Source organism: Pholcus phalangioides, unplaced genomic scaffold, assembly GCF_987345545.1.
Source record: "Pholcus phalangioides strain wild (caught in Gottingen) unplaced genomic scaffold, Ppha-v1.0 ptg000003l_1, whole genome shotgun sequence".
Taxonomy (NCBI): domain Eukaryota; kingdom Metazoa; phylum Arthropoda; class Arachnida; order Araneae; family Pholcidae; genus Pholcus; species Pholcus phalangioides.
Window position 1 is genome coordinate 15056550 of NW_028301596.1, and position 13444 is coordinate 15069993.

Below are 13444 nucleotides of genomic sequence, written 5' to 3' on the forward strand. Positions count from 1 at the left end.
AATTAAAGCTCTTAATTATCGTAATGAAAAGACACTAGTAAACGTAATTTAGTGTATTATATATTTTCTTTCCACCATATGTGCTATTTCAGAAATTTTGATGATTTTTTAATTTCTTTCGATTTTGTTTTTTCACGTGATTGATTAATTTATTCAATTAAAGAAATGTTATGGGAAATGCGATGCTGTAAACATTTATCACGGGTGTTTTTCGGGTCAGCAGCCGCATTAAAATAATGAATTCAAGCAATTGTTTATTGTGTGAATGTTCTTTCAATTTTCATAAAAGGTATTAACTCAGTATATGAACGGTATGAAGTTTATGATTTTATTTGCATTTATTTTTATATGATGGTTTGATTTTTTTCCCGTGCTACATAAAAAACATATTTGGATATTTATGAATACGTGGCCGATAGGATTTATCTACCATAAAATTTTTTTCTTATATTTAAAAGCAGTGTAAGTAATCAGACTTACACTGATATCATAGATTAGACAGAGAGATGGGAAATGGTTGCATTTTATTTGCATGTGTTACGGCCAAAGTCCGAAGTACGGCTGGAATTTGGCCAAAGTCTGATTTTCAGAAATGACTAGTGATTTTTTTGGGCTTTGGCCGGCCGGATTCGTGAAGTCGCTAAAGACCGCTGGTCAAAGTTCGATGGGGCTGATGTAAGATGGTCCGGTAGGCGCAAAATCCTTTTCTTTAGGGGGCCGTTCAAGTATTACGTAAGCAAATTTTTAGCCATTTTTGACCCCCTCCCCCCCCCCCTTGTCAGCAAAATTTCGTCATCAGCTCTGCCGCTCTGAATCCTAACTCACATTTTCGTAAAGGGTGGTTAATGACGTAAGCGTTATTCAACGTCACCCCCATGTCATCAAAAGTCAGCAAATCGAACCCCCCCCCCCCATCGATGATGACGTAATACTTGAACGACCCCTAAAGAAAAGAAAGAACCATCGCCATCGAATGATAAATCACTGTATATGGTAACAGTATTGAATTAGCTCGAGGTGACGAGAGAAAAACTATCAGAGATAAAAAATTATTTATATAATAAATGTAGACATAGTTTTTTGAAAGGATGACGACACTCTCCGTTATACATACGGAGGTTTTAACAACTGGCTGTTGCGAAGATGAATTTCGGAGAGAAAATTCAACTCCCTTTGCGGAAAATCGAACCCGCAAGCTGACTAGTCTAGTGGTCTAGAAAGTTCACCCAGAAAGTGAAAGGACGTGGGTTCGATTCCACGCAAAGGTAGATAAATTTTCTCTCTTTCCAAAATTCATTTTCGCAACAGCCAGTTGTTAATATATAGTTTTCCTTTTCAAATTTTGGGGAAAAAAGAATTATCGTATATACATTGGTTACCATAATTAACGTGGGCATAATTATAATGGAAAAATACGCCAAATGTCGATCTACCCTGAATCGTGTCTTTTCTTTCGGACTTTAGCCGGGGATCTCCAGCCGCTTCTCGAACGTGCTGGCAAGATTGAAATTTGGATATTGGCCGGGTAAATTTACAATGGAATTGGACAATTTGCGAACTGGCCGATTTCGGGCTTTGGCCGTAACGTATGCGATAGAACAGCGTTTCTCATCATATGTTCCTCCATTATTATACAGGTGGTCCGTTGGCAAACTTAATTTAATTTTTATTGAATGAAAAATCATTGAATTGTACGATAACTCAGATTCGTAATGTCAGTATCTGTTGAATTAAAAATAAGAATTTTTTTTAAGAGTAAGAGAGTTTTTTAAGGCACAAGGGTAACAACATTTTAAGAAAAATGCGAAAAATTTCGATAATGAATACAAGATATCATTGTCACCGGAAAAATGCAATTTTCTACAAAATTTTCAATTATTGCTAAAATTGCTAAAGATCTATTTCATATCACAGTAAAAAAATTATTATTACTTAAATTAACTAGGGTGCCCACTTATTACGTCGAGAAAAATACAGGAGATTGGGGACTCTTGATACAATACTACACAGCAAAATATCGGGCTCCCCCCCAATAATTGTCGTTTGGTATGAGGCTAAATTTAACAATTATATCTAAAACTGCTGAAAAACCACCAATGAATGGGAAATGAAGAGCTGCAGGAAATCGCTGTGAATTTAAATGCAATTAATCAAAAAAAGTTTAACGCATCGAACATGCGAAGTGAATGTTTATGCTGCTTAATTTATTATCAGCATAATGCAGTCGACGCACACATGAGGCACACCTCACGTTATAGCGATCATTCCATTACAACGATCGGTAGAACTTTTTCCCAAATGTTTTCGTATAATGACTATCGTATATGTTTTTTTTCGATATAACGGCCATCACCATAACATCAGTTTTCGACGGTAGGAGTGAGGTTGTTATAACGAGAGTCGAGTATATAATTTACAAGTTATGAAAATTTTCTGCATTCACAATTTTAGCACTTTCGGGTCTAAGTCCGAGCCTGACTCGGGCTCAACTTCTAACTCTCGTAGCAATGAAATGGCTGAATATATGTTCCCAGTGTTTTTAAACATAATCTATAAATCTGATTCCAAAAAAAAAATATAGATGGCAGCAGCCACAGATGTAGCTTTATGAAACAATGAAGACGTAAGTTTAGTTGAAACACATTTTCATCCCAGGTAAGGTAGCCATGTTTGTTGTGTTTCGCGATGTCTCATAAATAATTTTTTGACATATCCGATGATTTGGCTGAACTTAGAGATATATTAGCACACGATTCTTTGTCAGAGTTATCAGATTCAGATGGTACAAAATACCTGCTCGTTTTTATAAGGCATTCGAAATCGCAGTTTTCAGATGACGACGATAGCACCGGTGAATATATTTGCTTTTGAACAATTTTGTGTGTATATTACTTATTTTTTCAAATATTTTAAGACAATTATTTTATTATATTTGTATATTTTACAATATTATTATTCCCTTTAGATGATGAAACGTAGAACTCTTCGCCACAACTAGCAGCAGATAGTAGCATCTACATCAAATTCACGGAAAAAAAAAGTGAAGACAAGTCAGAGGGATGATTCTGAATGGAGTACCAATGATACCCCCGCCACAACTCCCTGTATTCCAAGAAGAATTCAAAGTGACTGCAGTAGTGGATGAAGATTCTACGGGGTTAAGTTTTTTTTCCTTCGATGAAGCAATGATTAGATAAACTACAGCTAAGCAAATACATAAGAGAAATTGCTATGCAATTTGTTGAAAAAGGTGGTACAGTAATCATAGCATGCCAACCTGCAGCAACAGTTGATAGACGTTTCGCAAGACATTTTCCAAAACTAATATCACCGACACCAAAAAAATAATAATAATCCAACAAGAACTTGTAAGGTTTGCAGCAGCAAATCAACGGCAGAAACTGGAAAAAGATTGAGGAAAGAAACTCGAACTTATCTCGAACCTTGTGGTGTTGCTCTGTGTACAAATGTGTGTTTTGAAGTGTACTATGCTAAAACAAATTCTACAAGATGATATTTTTTTTAAATAAAAACTATTTTTAGATATTTGTACAACATTTGGGTGAGTTTTTATTCAGAATTGTTTGAAATTTTATGTTAAAAAATTGTTTTCTTATGTTGTACTTTTTTTTAAAGCTCTAAAACATACAAATACAAATACAACGCCACAACAGGCAAAATGCCCAACGAGGTGGCTGATAAAAAGATGCCCATAAAAATATGGTTGTCATATGTTTCAAAAATACAGTAACCCAATTAAAAATGCAATTAACACAAATTACAAACAATATATACACATGATAAAATATTATACAATGCCCATAAAGAATACTTATGGTTGTCTTATTCTAAGAATGGATAGCTTCTCGATTTACCCCAACATGTTTATCGTATTTCTTTTTAAACGTGTCAATTGTGTTACAATTTACTACCTCCGGGGGTAAGCTATTCCATTTATTAACAACCCTATTGGAGAAAAATTCCCTGCGACACCATAACCAACCCTCCCTCACCAATCGATACTGGTGTCCCCTTGTAAAAGCAGTCGATTGGCGGTGTACTAAAAGTTCATGGTCCATCCTATCCATCCCATTGAAAATTTTGAACACTTCGATCATATCTCCTCGACACCTGCGTTCATCCAATGTAAACATATTCAAAAAATGAAGTCTTTCTTCATAACTCAAGCCCTGTGTGCCAATAAGGACACGCGTAGCTCTTCTCTGCACCCCTTCAACCAAGTCTATGTCCCTCTGTAGGTATGGTCTCCAAAACCTTACAGCATACTCCAGTCCAGGACGAACTAAGCCTCGAAAAAGAGGAAGAATGACTTTAGGAGAACGCGAAGAGACCTTTTTGAAAATGAGACCAAGCATTCTATTCGATTTTTTGACAACCGCTGAACAATGTTCAGAAAACTTAAGTCGCTCGTCAATGAGAATTCCCAAATCGGTGACTCTAGTTGCATCCGGGATAGTGACACCATTCAACTCGTAAGAGAACCGTGGGTTGTTCGAACCAAAATGAGCGACCATGCACTTATCTACGCTAAACGTCATGCTCCATTCATTTGCCCATGCTGCAATCTTGTTTAAGTTGGTCTGGAGCAACTCCCTATCGCTTTCATTCCCGATTACCCCCATTAGCTTCACATCATCTGCGAATTTGCTAGTAATTCCATCGATGCCCTGATCGAGTTTATCGATAAAAAGTGAAAAAAGTATGGGGCCAAGGACACTTCCCTGAGGAACCCCACTTGTGACGTCTGTCCAACCAGAGAATTCCCCGTTCACCATAACTCGTTGCGACCTATCTCTTAACCACGATTCTATCCAATTCAGCAAGTTGCCCCCTATTCCAATCTCGTGTAAACGCTTCAAGAGTTTGCCATGTTGGACCCGATCGAATGCCTTCTGGAAATCAAGGTAAACAACGTCGACATTTTTGCTCTTACCCAAAGCCTTAGTCACGTAATCATAGAAGCAAAGGAGGTTAGTTACACATGACTTCCCCTTCCTGAACCCATGCTGATTATCCGACAATACATTATTCTCGTCTATCCACTTCACAAACTGCCTTTTGATGATAATTTCCAAAATTTTCGAGAGGGAGCTCGTCAAACTCACTGGACGATAATTAGACACCACTTCTCTACTACCTTTCTTAAATATCGGAACAACGTTAGCCAGTTTCCAATCTCTCGGGACGATACCCTCAGCAACACTACTCCTGTATATCTGTGCGACTGGCCCCAACAATTCATTAGCACCTTCCCTGAGAACCCTGGGATAGATATCATCTGGTCCTGGTGCTTTGCTTGCACATACATTTCTTAGAAGATTTAGGACCTCCACGTCTTCCACTTGAATATCGTTGAGCGTTTTATTACCCCATGCAACACCCGTATATCGAATATCATTATCTCCATTAAAAACCGACGCGAAAAAGTCATTGAAAGCACTACACATGCCTACATTGCTCTCTACTTTTGAGCCTCCTATCGAGAGGGGGCCAACTGTCCCCTTACATCCATTATTGACGTATCGAAAAAATGATTTTGGGTCAGAGCCAATGTTATCTGCCAACCTAGATTCAACTTGCTTTTTACTATCCCTTATCGCTTTCTTCAACAGTCTTCTTTTATCAGTAAACAATGATAGGTCACCTCGTCCACTTTTATACTCTCTGAATGCTCTTTTCTTTTCAAGATAAAGGTTCCGCACGCTATCCGTGAACCATAGAGGGTGTGATGTACAAACACGCTTTTTTCGAACAAAGGGTATGACGTCGTGCAAAACAGAGGACAGCTTCGTACTAAATTCTTCCCATTGACTTACCACCCCTACTGATTCCAACCGGTCTTTGAAAACTTCCGCTAACCTTCTTCGCAAAACATCAAAGTTAGTTCTCCGAAAACAAGGAACCAGTCTTTTGTTATCAACCTTACCCGAGGAAAAGTTACAGTGAAATCTGACGATACGATGATCACTGGAAGAAAACTCTTCCCCCACCGAAACATGTTCAACTAGATCCTCAGAACTAGTAAGAACTAAATCCAAAATAGCAGTACCCCTAGTGGCTTCTGATACATGCTGATACAAAAAATTTTCGAGCACCAACTTAAGAAAGTCTCTTTCATACTGATTTCCAGATGAAAGGTTCTCCCAATCAATACCCGGGTAATTGAAATCCCCTAGTATGAGAACCCTCTTTCGCTTACACATGTAGGAAATTTCATCATGCATTTTGGCGATATAGTTTTGATCCCTATTCGGTGGATTGTAACAAACCCCAACAATAAGCTTATGACGTCTTTTGTTCTCAAGTTCAACCCATATGGTTTCAATATCACTTCTCTGCACGTTACACTCTCTAGCCTTCAAACATGATTTCACGTATATCAACACTCCACCCCCTTTCCTATCAGATCTATTTCTCAAAAAAGTATCGTATCCGGAGATGTGTAAGAAAGATTCATCCCCATCGTTTGCCCAAGATTCTGTAATGGCTATAAGATCCAAGTCCTCCACAACTATCATAGTTTCTAAAAAATCTTTCTTCTTACCCAAGCTCCTGGCATTTATTAACACACATTTTAATTTGCCCGGTGGTTTGTTGTCAATCGAGAAGCCATCCAAGTCAGAGGTGGGTAATTCCCCGTCAGTACTGTTGTGATTATCATTAACTAACCCCCTAATACTTTTTAATTATTTCTCATTAAATATTAATTATTATTATTATTTAAAATAATTGATATATTATGGAAGAAAAGAGTTTGAAATTTATATTAGTTTGAATATATATATATATATATATTCTAAGTGTTTTATAAAAAAATCATGAAAAGTGCCAAAAACTCTCAGTTCACAGGGACAATTAAGGGAGCGATCGACTCGCATCTTGAAGTTGGGAACTACAGAAAACCAACTTCAGCCGACCATAATTGTGGTGATGGTGGGGTTTGAACCCGGGACCTCACGACTCGAGTCCGTCACTATGACCACTCGACCACCACAGCGGCAGAAATACACACTGCAGAATTTTCCTTTCACGACTTGTTGCTTTATTAAATATTCTCGACGCTCCACGTGAACCCTGACAGTGCATAAAAGCTTCTTTACCGCACACCAACGCCGGTTGTATATCGCCACACGGCGATATCCAACCAGTGGAGTTGCGTGGGAATGAATGCACCAACTATCGGAGGTCGCCCAGACTCGGTAGGTAAGGAACATCACAAGTGTACTTAAGCAAGGTCTTTTGTATTATTCAATATAAGACTCGATGAAGATGTACTAGCAATAAACATCTAGAATGAATGAATCTAGATGTTATAGTTCTGGTTTTATGTACAGTAACTACATACTATGGTAAATGTAATCCAATGACGTTTATAAATTTCTATAACTACGTCTTCTTTAAGAAGATTACACATAAATGCATGCATTAAATTACTCTCTTCCTCAAGTTTCATATCTATTTCCCCTTATACGAATTCGTGTAAATTTTAATGCTGATATTAATGCTTAAAAAAATATATATATATTCCCGGAAAGAGAAATTCTGTCTCTGACGTCAATACGTGAAAATAAAAGGGAAAAAAGTCTCACGGTAATTTCGGTAGACATACTAGTTGATAAGAATACGAAAACAACATAAATATAGCATCAGAATTAGTGTACAAGAAAGTCACGGAATATTCTCAAAAAATAAAAAAAAACTCAGAAATTCTTAGAATATACTAGATACACAAAGAGACGGATATTTTCTATTTATTTCTTTACGTGCGTATGTTATTCGGAAGCATCATAAATTCAATTTATTAACCGAACCGAGGTACACAAAAGCAGTAAACGTTCACGATAGGATCCTGGGATTAAGTAAAAATTCCATAATAGAAACAAAAAAAAAATAAAAATAACGGAAAATAAATGAATTAAAGATTCCTATTCACAGTCTGTGGTTCGTAGACATCTTACATAGAAATTCTTTAGGTATTTTCTCCTCTGAGAGAACTTTTCTTCTTCTTTAGTTTCTTATTTCCTTATTTCCCTTTCAAACGAATCTTGACATCGCGTAGAAGAGACAATATTAAAATTTAAAAGAATAAAAGAAAAAAAAAACAACCCTAAAATTACACTATGTACATGTACTGGAGAAAAAAAAATTGCATTGTGTGTGTGTCGTATACCAAATGAAAGAAGAAGTAACAAAGTAATGGAGGAAAATATTTCCGGCTTCATTTGCTTCTGAAAGGAAAATACTTTTTTTCTTGTATTTTCTTATCTTATTTTTTTTTTTTCTTATTTCTTTGTCAAAAGTTCTAGATGCATTCTAAACAAGATGTGTCTTAACGAAAGCCCTTGTCAACGCATAATAAAATGCAAAGTCTCATAGGGCAAAAGGTTTTTTTTTTTCTCTTTTCTTACTTACTTCTACTATCTTCTTTTCTATGTATGGTTTCTATCAAGTTGCTTCCTTCCTCTCATTGAAATGAGATCAAAATTAAAATATTCCTATCAGTTTCCCCAAAGGACACGTACACGCACACTGAACGACAAAACACAGTGAAGAATCGCCAAGGATAGTGCTATTCGTTATAAGGCAGTGGCGTATTTGGAAAGAATTTCTTTTTTATATCGAGAGAAATGTAGGGTTCGATATCTATTCTTGGTACTATTATTACAGTTATACAATCTCATGTCTCGTGTTTATTTATTGGGCAAAAATTTTGATACTAACAATGCGTACTTTCTAGGAATTTTAAGATCTCTGTACAGTTTTTCCGCGAATATTTTCGGTGTTTCTAGGACTCGAGCCAGCTCGAATAATTCACACAAAATGTAAATCTTTTCGCTCTTCGACATCAAGTTCATCCGATGGTGGAGCATGAGTTGAAGAGTATTTGGTGTTATGTATAATTGTGAGAAAATGAGTTTTTTCGCTATAGGGAATTTAATAATGTAGGATACATGACTGGAATGTATCGAATAAATTATTGATTAAATTTAAAAGACTCTATCTTCAAGATGAAAGGTGGTCCATCTGAACAGACTGGCTTCCTACCACAGTGAGTAACTAAGTGCGACCCACCGACTTGAGGACTGAATTGTCGGGAAGGATAATTTTAACGGAGAAGGCAGTGTTGCAAAAAATATCGGTAGCGCAATTTTTGAAGAATCGCTCGGGACAGTAATCTGCTGTTGCCAAACCGGAAGTGGAAAGATAAACACTGGAATCGTGTGAAAAGATCGAGAATGTCTTGGAAGGTCTTCGTTGACCAGACTGGTACTACAGTAGAATTTCTGGAAAATTTGATGTCTCCTTAAAAACGACAAAAGGAATAGAGAGAGGAGTCAGAGTTGTTGTTGCTTTATCCTTCATGCGAGATATTTATTTGTGAAAAATTGTAAATAGCTGTTTTCTCTATGAATAAATTTGTGATGTCTTGAAGATTAATTCATCCTTTAATCATTTCAAGAAATTGTGAGAAATTATCCGGAACAATATCTTCGCATCAGCCAGCTGTTAAAAACCTTCATATCAACAATATATACTTTCGATGAATTTTAAGAGATTTCTATGCAGTTTTTCCATAAATATTTTCGGTAATTTTAGAGCTCGAGTCAGCTTAAATAATTCACTTGAGATGCCAACTTTGTCGTTGGTCTAGTTTATCCGATTATCTCATAATGGGACGCATGGTGAAGAATTTTCTGTATAATTTTGAGATAATGTGTTTCACCACTCCTGGGAATGTAATGTGTTCAATGAGACTATATACAGTAAAACCTCGTTAAGTCGTCACTCCGGTTAAGTCGTCATTTTTCTTCAGACCCTTCCAGCTCTCATAGACCACAATGTTATTAAACCCTCGTTTACTCGTCGCTAATCTCGGTTAAGTCGTCACTATGAAAAAGTTTGAGAAAGAGGAACAGACTATTTTTATGGCTCCCATTAAAAAAAGAGCTTGTTAACAGCATTGCCATATGCTTAAAAGTAACCATAAAATCCTATATATCCAAACGGAACAGTTTAAGTAACGAAAGTTACGCTGGGGAAGTTCATTTGCCGACTAAGGTTTTTCGAACGTTGGGGACTGTTCAAGCTAGATCTCATTTCTGCATGGACTCTACTAGAGAAACTGGAGAAACCGCGACACACTCAGGCTCTGTCGCAAGAAGCAACGTAAGCACTTCGGCCAAAATTTAAGTGCAAAATTTAAATTTGCCAAGTGCACCGCCGGCGGGCACGGATAATAAATAATCATAGAAAGCATGGGCTCTACTAATTTAGGGCTTGAAATTTAAACAAAATATCTTTGTTGAAAAAAATTAGACATTCTTTCCCAAGTTGAGGTCTTCGGTTTATTTTTCCCTGCCCAGGGCCCCTCCACCAAGTCAAAAGTGTCCGAAATTACTTTGTAGTTGTATCATGAACTACTGATGAAGAATTAAAACACTAAAATTTTAAATTTCATGTATATGTAAAATTAATGTGCAATAGAGTTCTATTATGAAGAAAAGCTACTTATAGCTACTTAAAGCTATTTATAGCTTTAGACTAACAGTTGCTCTCTGTAAGTCTAAATTAAAAATTACTAGTATAAACTAAAGTGTACAGTACATTTTACCACAATAATTTAATTAATAAAAGATGAAAAAACATAAAAAAAACTGCTATTATTTTTTCTTTCCCAATCTATAAATTTTATTGATATTGTTATTTTGATTCATACTTTAATAAATGTCATATTACTTTAAATTTATACGATTTTCACAACATTGCACATTCAAACTGACGGCACTCCGCTTAAGTCGTCTCTCCGTTTAAGCCGTCATAATTTTTCGATAACTTGAGGTGACGACTTATCGAGGTTTTACTGTATATAGGTTACACACACACACATAGAATGCATCGAATGATGCATCAACTTATATCTTTTTATTCGATGTCATTTCTGCTCTGACAATGTATTTTCTGTAAAACGAGAAATTTCTTAATTAAAACTATGGATGATTTTATGATGGCAGTGCTAGATGTTGTGAGAAATGTTGATTTGATTCTGAAGGGAGTTTACTAATCCAAAATAATGAAAATAAGAGAAAAGGTCCCAAATTTGTGTGTGTGTGTGTGGAAACTATAAAGTATGATTCAATTATCAAGAGTTCGGTATCATGGATTATGAACGCGCAATTAATTGAAGTAAGATCATTGACCTCAATCGGTTTTCTTTCCGTAAGACGTACATCATCATCACTGGCGGAAAGTGTTATAATCATGATGGTAAGAAGTAAATTTCTGGCATCAAAATTCTCTGTTATTGTTTATTATGACCATATATTTGTGAACGGAAAGTTTCAAGCGTTTCCGGTATTGCATCCGTTTCTTATTGCTTATTTCTGGAGCTTCTAGAATAACTGGCAATTATAAGTGATGTGTAATAACTTTCCGACAATCTTTACTGCCTTTGTTCCGTTATTCTCTGCAATGGGTAATGTGATCGCTGAAGAACCTGACGTTTTTCCTATTCAAAGGACAGATTTTATGTTGATAATTTACCGACATCATTTCGGTCTTTAATTTTGTGACGTTTGGCTTCTCTTAAATTCGAAGTATTTTACACTTTGCTGGGCATTAATTAGCCATTTTTGACGATTTAGAACCATTTTCGCATAATTGTAATATAGTAGATGTTTCTATGCCTTTTTCAATAATTCTGATTTGTTGTAACTGATTTTTAAATTTTTCTCCGATTTTATAATATTCTTTGATATATATATTTTTTTTAATTTCTGATTTTTTCAATTTTCTGATTTTTCAATTTTCTAGTTTCTCTGATTTTTCGATTATTAGCTTCGAAATGCTAATATAATATTGAAATTTACTTAATTAAACTTAAACTTAATTAATATTGAAATACAATAGTGTTTCTTGCAACTTTATGATGTACTTGTTCAATATTTTTGTGGCATTTTACACTATATAAAAATACTTTTTGTGCGAACAGAGTTTCACCATTTACTACATAATTTATTTTATTTAATATCAAAATTTTGTAAGGTCCGTATTATCCAAGGTTGCTCCAGGCTAAATTATCTAGAATAATCCTAGAATATGAATAAGCCCAACTGTATTTCATCAGAAACACCCGGTATGACATCGTATACAGCAGTGTTCTCCAACCGTTGGCCCACAAACCGCTGCCGGTCCGCAATTCCGGCCAATTTATGTAGCAACTTCATAATTCCAGATTTTGAAAAATAAAGTAAAATTTCTTTATATTCGCTACTATTACTGTTTTTGCAGTCAGCCAATCTGAAAATTTTATTCTCCATGTCCATTTTTTTTGAAACTATGCAAATTATTTTCATAATTATTTTTGACGGTCTGAAAAATTATTTGCCATGTTATTTTTATACTCCCGGTCCGTAAATTATTTTCCTTAATAATTTTTTACTTGTGTACAAATTATTTTTGACATTTATAAATCTTTTGATGGACTTCAAATCATTTCTTAGATTTACAATTTTTTTGATGACCCGCAAATAATTTCTCCTATTTATTCTTATATTTTAGCGATCTGTAAACTGTTTAGGCTATTCCCACCTGTCCATTTAAATATCCACTTATCCGCAGCTGTAAAAAAGTTCAAGAACATTGGTATACAGCAGTGGTTTCCAACCGGTGATCTGTGGAGCACTTGGGGCTCCGTGTTCACTACCTCGGTGCACCACGGCCACTCCAGCGGGAAAAAACAATAAATTTGAGAAAAAATATATAAATATTTATAAATAATAAAAACAAAATCGGTAACTCGAATAAATAAAGAATAGGCCTATGGGGTACGTCCTCAAAAGAGGTTGAGAACCGCTGGTATACAGACGGTTCTCAATATTGAATCAGACTTACTCTCTTGAACAACTTTTCTTCTTTTCAAAGGCAATCCTGAAACGACAAAAAATTGAATACGCTATTACATAATTATTATACCATCGCGGAACAAGTACTCTACAATATCAAAGCTTGTTGAAAATCATGGCTTAAGTTATTCTACACAAAACAGAAAAAAAAAAACCCCCATCATAATTTTCGATGAAAACTCTTCCGTTGTATGCGATGTAAATTGCTTCGAGTTTTGAAACTTATAATCCTCCTTAGATGCGTGCGATATAGCCTTGTATGATATATGAATGGTTCAAGATCAATAGAGATCTTTTTTCACATTAGCCATATTTTTTCCCCCCCTTTCAACATCCACGTTACTCCTTTTTCTTTATATTTTCACGAAGCTTCTTCCTTAATCCTCGCAAACTTGACGAGCAGGATGATGAAGACAGGACTCAAAGTCCCAGATGGTATTACAGCATCGTTATTCCTCAACATGACACTGAAGAAGAAGTAGTAGAAGAACCTTGTCGGGGACCTCTTTTAAGAGCTTCAT

At 35.6% G+C, this 13444-nt stretch overlaps 1 protein-coding gene across 2 annotated transcripts in view; it reads right to left on the reverse strand.

Annotated features, from left to right (window-relative positions):
- LOC149088156 (agrin-like) overlaps positions 1-13444 on the reverse strand; it is a 98914-nt gene that overhangs the window by 45263 nt on the left and 40207 nt on the right. For both annotated transcript variants that reach the window (XM_089245014.1, XM_089245005.1), the window contains exon 2: positions 12913-12948. In XM_089245014.1, coding sequence (XP_089101140.1) covers positions 12913-12948 — 36 coding nt within the window. The remainder of the gene's footprint in view (positions 1-12912; positions 12949-13444) is intronic.